This window comes from Danio aesculapii, chromosome 11 (assembly GCF_903798145.1).
Source record: "Danio aesculapii chromosome 11, fDanAes4.1, whole genome shotgun sequence".
Classification (NCBI taxonomy): Eukaryota; Metazoa; Chordata; class Actinopteri; order Cypriniformes; family Danionidae; genus Danio; species Danio aesculapii.
Window position 1 is genome coordinate 693,800 of NC_079445.1, and position 7,925 is coordinate 701,724.

Below are 7,925 nucleotides of genomic sequence, written 5' to 3' on the forward strand. Positions count from 1 at the left end.
CCACTTGTGTTCATTGTATTTTATTTCTCTCTCCGTGTCTCAGCGAACACCGCCTGTGACCCTGTGATCGAGGAGCATTTCCGCCGCAGTCTGGGCAAGAACTACAAGGAGCCGGAGCCCGTCACAAACTCTGTGTCCATCACTGGCTCCGTGGATGACCACTTCGCCAAGGCTCTGGGGGAAACGTGGCTGCAGATCAAGGCTAAAGGTGGCTCCAACTCCCCGGACGCCTCTCCAAACACACACATGGTGAACCACAATCACTCCCCGTCCCTGGTGTCTTGAAAACAGGACCACACACACACACACACGATTAGCAGCGCTGACGTATCGCTAATGTACATACCACCAGGACGAGCTCCTTAACTCTCCAAATCTGCTTATTTTACTGCTTTTCTAAGTATGCTAGTGTACTTTTTTTAGCTTGGCTGTTGCATTATGGGATGCCCATATCCACAAACAGCTTTTTATTTTGTTTGTTTTGGTTCTTGAGATTTAAAAGAAAAGAAATCAGCCAGATATCGTCTAACCATCTGCCTCAGATACCAAAGAAACCGCTAATGCAAACCTTTTGTTTTGTTTTTTTACCCACAAGCCATTGCAAGCCGTTCTGTCTGTGGCGTGCTCTCTCTCCCGGTCGAGCCTCTATATGTGTATACTTGAAGAGAAACGAAAGCGGAGGGCCTGGACTGATTTTGCACTATGGATGGATGGAGGTCGTGTCAGTTTAGTGTCACACACACACACACACACACACACACACACACACACACACACACACACACACACACGTTAGATGTTCAGAAATGGCTCATGCAGACAGGAAGTGATCACTTGTTTATGGGAGAACCTGATTTGATTTGCGCTTGACGTTTCTGTGTTGTGCGGCAGACGTGGGCATTGTTTGTTGGTGATGTCCTCCAGGCACTGTGGTTTGAGTAGAGTAGCTGCTTTAAGGGTAAGCTAGTGCTTATACGTGCATGTTTTTAAAATAGCTGGTATCTATTATTGTGTAGACATTTCAGTGGTAATACTTCTCTCTCTTTATTCAGATTTGACTTTATTTTTGTCAGTAACAGTCCTAGATAAACTTACTGCTGGTACAGTCGTACTCCATATTATTATCTTTTGATTATTGATGGTGGGAGCTGCCAGATACAGAGATCCGCCTCGGGACAGGCCGTCTATATATGAACGCTGGGCTTTTGTATTGGTGTTAATGGGTGGTACAGGACGCAGGACTCAAACTGCAGCAGCAGCAGCAGCTCTGCACGGCTCCGCTGGAGCGCTGATACTCTGCAGAACAACGGCAAGCGCATGCGTGCAGGTGTGTGTGCGCGTGTATGTGCATGCAAGTCTGTGTGTATGCGAGTCAATGTAGGGTTGTTACGATACTGGAATTCGGTACTAATCAATACTAACATTTTAAAAACGTCCATTTCCTGCCAACATTTGAACGAGTTCTTTAACAGCGCTGATTGGCTATTGTGTTCACCTGCTCAGCAGAAATGACTGATTGGCTGTGAAGGTCATCAGTTCACTAAACTCACCGCTGTTTACTGAGTGAACACAGATTCAGGGACACTGGAGCGTTTTAGAGTCATGATGATCAGCTGGTTTGTCTATAAGCTGATATATGAGTGATCTGCTGATGAATCGCGGCTTTAAAACACTCCAGTGTCCCTGAATCTGTGTTCACTCAGTAAACAGCGGTGAGTTTGGTGAACTGATGACCTTCACAGCCAATCACAGTCATTTCTGTTGAGCAGGTGAACACAATGGCCAATCAGTGCTGTTTAAGAACGAGCTCAACAGCGCTCAAATGTTGGCGGGAAATAGACATTAAAATTTCAGTATCGGATTCCAGTATTGTGCAACCCTATGTCCATGTGTGCGTGCATCATTGTGTGTGCGCACATCTGTATATGTGCATGTGTCTGTCTGTGTGCGTGCATGTGTATGGGTGCGTGTTCGTGTGTGCGCGTCTGTGTGTTTGAAGTCTGCCATCTTAATTCTGCATTCAGACCTGCTTGTCTTTGAGCGCTTGTACGGAAACACAGAACATTCCTCCGCTAGGGATCGTGCTGCAGGATTATACTCAGTTTAGCTACTCGCTAACGTCTGCAGAAACGGGAGACGCTAACATTCCTTCAGCTCAGATCATCATTATCAGACAGATTCACAAAGTCTCTCGCAGGTTTTCAGATTTTCCTGAAATCCGTCAAACACACACATTTCACTGCCAGATATCTGCGCAGAACACACACTCTGCTTACGACACACACACACACACGCTGTAGGTAAATCACTTAATTAAAAACAACAAAAAAAGTTTTTATATAGGAAACTATAAGACCATCATTACGCTGTGCGTAACGAATGTACAGAGAACACGAATCGTAGGTATTTTTTGAGGAACAGTTAATTTGTTAATGATGTGTAGCTATTTAATTTCCCTTTATTGTAATCATGCTCTTTTGTTTCTCTCTCGAGTAAAAAAGTTGATCTTTTTTGTTTGTAGTTTTGTCTGTTAAAGTGCAGGAACACAGTTATTCTATGAACACACACTGCGGTAGTGTAATAATAGCCACTTGTGTATTATTTCGAAGGCTACTGAGTCTCGACACACTTCTGAACGGAGCTTTCGACTGTCTCTGGAGACAATTGAACAAATCTTTCTCCACTCCAACATTATATATATATATGTATGTTTTCTATTGGACGTGCGCTTCCAGGAGAACCAACGTTAGAACAGACGTTCACCGCACCTCTGGATGAGTTGTAAATCTGTATTATACTCATTTCATGGCCTCGGAATAAAGCAAACTTTTGGCAGGCCATTGTTTTGTACTTTTAAGTAGCCTCAATGAACAATAAAGTGCTCTTAAACCACTGACGGCGTCTACATAGTCATGCTTTACAGATTAAAACACACGACAAATGCACTGGGGGAGAATAAGTTATTATTGAAAATAATTCATTTGTCATACTTGAGGGATTATAAACCTGTTTGAGTCTCTCTTCTCTTGAACACACAGCGGGAAATACTGTAAGTATTGAACACGTCACTATTTTCTCAGAAAACATATTCATGAAGGTGCTGATGACTTGAAATCTTCCCCAGATGTTGGTAACAACCAAAGCAATCCATATATGCAAAGAAAACAAACCTAATCTGTTTACAAATGAAGTTCTGTGTAAAAAAACTAAATTTCGCAGGGAAAAAGTATTGAACAGATGAAGAAAGGGAGGTGTATTTGGGCAGTGAAAGCCCAGACAGCAGCTGAAATCTCCCTGACAAGCAACCCTCTGCCCTGTAAATGAATATCAGCTGCTTCAGTCCAACATCTACATTAGCAGGAGGATGAAGATGAAACCATTTCAGCAGGACAATGATCCAAAACACAGCCAAGGAGACTCTCAGAGAAAGAAAATCAAGCTGTAGAATGGCCCAGCCAATCACCCGATGCCAATCCAATAGAAAATCCAAATTAAAGGTCAGATTTAATAGACCAGACCCACAGAAACATGTGACTGTTCTCCATATGAAGTGTCTTTAAATAAAAGGCTTTTTTGGTGCTGCAGCTTAAAGTATTACATTTACTCCATGGGTTTCACATCAGCGTCTGCATATGAAGAGGAAAAACTATTGGTGTGAATCAAAGTTCTGTTTTCATTCAGCCAGAAAAGTCAAAGTCAAACACATGAGCTGTCCTATTCTTAAATAAAGCTGTATATCAGTGGATTTACTGATTATAGCAACACTGTGAAGATTTCAGGTCACAATTAATGTGTATTTTGGAGTCAGATTGCATTAGTATGTCAGGAAATGAGTCCTGCAGTAAAAATGACCTGAAAGATTTATGCACATTTAAACTTACTCTGGAAATGATGGAAAATTAATCCATTAATGAAAGCGATTTGTTTTCCCCAGAATAAAATGATGTACGTGACCCTGGAGCTCACTGTTATTTTGCAGGAGTCAAGTCATAGATGGTTTTTCCTTTATGCCAAAAATCATTAGGATATTAAGTAAACTGTAAATATAGCAATGTTCACATGTTGATTAGTTCGCTACCCTAAGACCTGACATCTTTAATGGTCATTCTCTCAGTATTTCGATTAGATTTTTAATCCTCTGATTCCAGATGTTCAATAATGTTCTCAGCTGTCCGGTCCCCATAAACCACACATCAATAGAAGCTGATTTAACGTTCAGATAATGCACACATCTCAATTCACCATTAAAAAGACACGTGTTGCTGCTGGTTTTGTGGTCTACAGTCACATATTCTAGTGTGTAAGAAACCTAGTGTTCCATTCAGCTTAGTCCCTTATTTATCAGGGGTCGCCACAGTGGAATGAACCACCAACTATTCCAGCATATGTTTTACACAGAGGATGCCCTTCCAGCTGCAACCCAGTACTGGGAAACACCCATATACACAGAAGCTACAACCAATTTAGTTGATCAATTCCCCTATAGCACATGTGTTTGGACTGTGGGGGAAACCTGAGCACCCAGAGGAAACCCACGCCAACAGGGGGAGAACATGCAAACTCCACACAGAAACACCAACTGACCCAGCCGAGACTTGAACCAGAGACCTTCTTGCTGTGAGGCCACAGTGCTAACCTTATAGTCTTTCAGGTCATCATTATTCATGGCAAAACCCAGAATGTGAAGCTGATGAAGGATCTGGAGTTCTGGTCAAATATGTGGATACAGCATGAGCTTTACTCTCGATAGATTTAAAAGCAAGCAAATAATACACAGAACAAGCGGAGCACCGTGTGTGTGAAGCGTTCACTTTTATGATCAGAAAGCAGACAGTGTATACACACACTCTTACATCAGCATGTTGTTGTTTGTTATGGTCATTACAGGTCAGTGATATTCAGTGTTTTAGAGAATCTGACATTTGTCTAAGAGTTGCACCCCGAGTATGATGATTCACGTTCATAAATACACTTAATAAAAGCTTCACTTGCACTGCAAAAACGCTTTTCTTACGCAGAGTTAGTCTTGTTTCCTGAAGCATTTTCTAGACGAGCAAAAAAAATAATCAATTATTGAAAATCTGTCAAAATGAATTGAGTTTTTCTTTAAAACAAGTCAAATAATCTCCTAAAGAGGCGAGTAAAATAATGTTACCGCTAAACAGAAACTAGTTTACTTCATTTACCAGCGTTGGCTGATTATTTGACATGTTTAAAGGAAAAACTCGCTTCATTTAGACTCAAAAACAAGCCCATATGAAGATAAAGCTTCTTGATTGAAGGACTAAAAACAAGACTAAACTCTCAGAGAAGCTCTGTTTTTACAGCGTAGATCTTAATATGAAAGCATTTGAAGCACATGTTTGACAATAATTGCTGTTAGGATGTCTTCATGAATGTTTAAGGGTTTTGCTGGAATTAAACAGTCTTAGCTTTCATTAAAGATATATAAAACTAATCATCTGTGTTTGGAAAATGCATCAAAATGACGTCTGTGGAATGAAACTGGGGAGTGCTGCAAATGACCAACAGAGTAATACATGTGTGTGTGTGTGTGTGTATATATATATATTCAGATGTTTAATACAGAGCGTCAGTGTTTCTGATGGAGACTCACAGGTATAACATGAAGCTTCACATCAACACTTCCAGCAGTCTCTGAGCTGTCTCTGCATGTGAACGCACAGATGAAGATGTTCAGATGCTCTCGTCGTCACTCATGTCCCAGATCTGCAGGACAGAAGAGGAGATTCAAACATCATCAATAACACTCATCAAACAGAGAAGAATAACACTGCAGAAGAAACAATACTAAATACACTATGGGAATACTAATACTGTAGTACAGTGTTTCTCAACCACGTTCCAGGAGGAGCACCAGACTTTTCCATGTCTCCTTAACCAAGCACACCAGAGTCAGATCATCAGCTCAATAACAGACCTGTAATGGGTGTGATAGACATCCAAAAGATGCAGTGCTGGTGCTCCTCCAGGAACGTGGTTGAGAAACACTGCTGTATTCGATGTATAAAGCATAACATATAAAGCATAAATGATGGTAAACTATGGCATTTAAACTTTGCTGAAGGTAAAAACTGTGGAGAAACATCGACCGTGTATGAATATTCTCATCAGGATGCTATACAGTAATATATGAGTGCAGATACATTAGATTAGTCAGTACTGAAGACACACAGTCCAAAAATCACTACGCACAAATGAACATGTTGAGGAAAGATATGAAATCAGACATTTATAATGAGACCAATGTAATAAAGAGATGAACTGAAATGTATTCTCTGTTCTGTGAGCAAACTCTTGTTTTAATGACTAGAACGGGTTATTAAATAAGATATTCTGAAATCAAGAAGCATGTTCACTCACACTTTACTATGAGGTTTCATTAGTTAACCTCCTAAGCTCTGGGTACCGGGTCTGTGTCGTCTTTTACTTCAGCATTCTTTAATTGTTAAAGGTCTGAGCGGCACAATAACCCTGTAAGTGGTTCTGTTCTCTCATCTCTTGGAAAAGGATGAGTTTTGCATAGATGATAGAGACATTCGTCTGTTTTCCTATGATTACAGACATGTGCAGGAACCACTAAAGTTAAATACAGCAACCTCAACCACACAGAACCTGAGGGATTCTCTTTATTGGAGGGATTTATTACAACACAGACAACATCTACAATTATTTTGATCACTTTCAACAGTGTTTTCTTTAAAATAAGACCAAACCTTTGCATTTACACTTCTGCATGTGGATTTGGGAAGGTCAAATCCCAACACAGGCTCATTCTGAGAGCGTAGCCTTACAGACGTTTCTGGAGCTCATGAACTATGTAGCCGGATGTACGTATGGCTGTGTTTCATTTTTGTAAACAAACGCTATGAGGCGGTGCGACGCTATTCCTTCTTACGCTTACTAACTGACCGCTCACTTCTGTATAGACGGCTTTCCTGCTACAACCTGTCCTGTCCTGTTAGTGTGCCATGTACGTCAGGGGACTTGAGACGGAGAGAGGAGCTGACCACGACGACAGGGATAATTCAAAAAAATAAAATAAACAAGTAAATAACAGGGTGAGAATGTTGTAAAATCTGAAAACGTGGTAAAAATCAGCTTTCCTGGATTGCTTTTGAGATATGTTGGTTGGGTTTAGGGAAGTAGGTGAGCGGGTCAGTCGATCGGTCAGTCATTCAGTCAGTCAAACAGCAGCCTCTGGTGGATTTATGCAGCAGGAGCGAACGGCACTCGTGAGAGAAATCTGAGGTCTCAAAAAGCGTAAACAGTGCTCTCTGGTGGAGTCACGAAAACTGCAGAAAAACGTGCCGCCGGGATGCATTTCACGGTGTCCAGAAACGCATACAGGAGGAATGTTTTCAGAATCTAGACGGAAACCTCAAAATATCACTTGACTTTAAGAGGTTAAAGTATTCTGTAACATGAACTAATAATGATCAATACTTGTAGAGCATTTATTAATCAGTTCAACATTACCTAATGCATTATTAACGTCTAAATGCATGCTGATTAACATGAGTTAATGCACCGTGAGTGAACATCAACAATCAACAACTGTAAATTAATGATCTAACATTATCTCTGAACAAACACTGTAATAAAGGGACTGGCTCATGATAGTAAATGCATAAACCAGGGGGAGAGAACCTGCGAGTCTGACCAAAAACACACGGCTCTCCAGCAATAATGTCTCTCTTCAATAATATTATAAAGTGAAACCATTACAGCCGTCACTAGAAATCAGTTTCCTATTGAAAACACAATTACAACAATTCCCTTTATATTGTAGTTTATTTACAGCTAAATGAATAAGAACTCAGTTTACAGTAAAAGGATGTTTCAACCAATGCACACGTGTGGCGCTGTGGAGTAACCTGAACCAATAAAGGCCAAGCAGCGCT

At 40.8% G+C, this 7,925-nt stretch overlaps 2 protein-coding genes across 3 annotated transcripts in view; one reads left to right on the top strand and one right to left on the bottom strand.

The window, feature by feature from the left end:
* The window catches only part of vgll4b (vestigial-like family member 4b), a 54,425-nt gene extending 51,532 nt beyond the window's left edge, over positions 1–2,893 (top strand). For both annotated transcript variants that reach the window (XM_056468850.1, XM_056468849.1), the window contains one exon: positions 44–2,893. In XM_056468850.1, the coding sequence (XP_056324825.1) occupies positions 44–285 (242 nt within the window). In that variant the 3' untranslated portion in view covers positions 286–2,893. The remainder of the gene's footprint in view (positions 1–43) is intronic.
* A 1,902-nt stretch (positions 2,894–4,795) lies between these two features.
* The window catches only part of atg7 (ATG7 autophagy related 7 homolog (S. cerevisiae)), a 95,481-nt gene continuing 92,351 nt past the window's right edge, over positions 4,796–7,925 (bottom strand). The window contains exon 20 of the mRNA XM_056468103.1: positions 4,796–5,730. Within this exon, the coding sequence (XP_056324078.1) occupies positions 5,698–5,730 (33 nt within the window). The 3' untranslated portion in view covers positions 4,796–5,697. The remainder of the gene's footprint in view (positions 5,731–7,925) is intronic.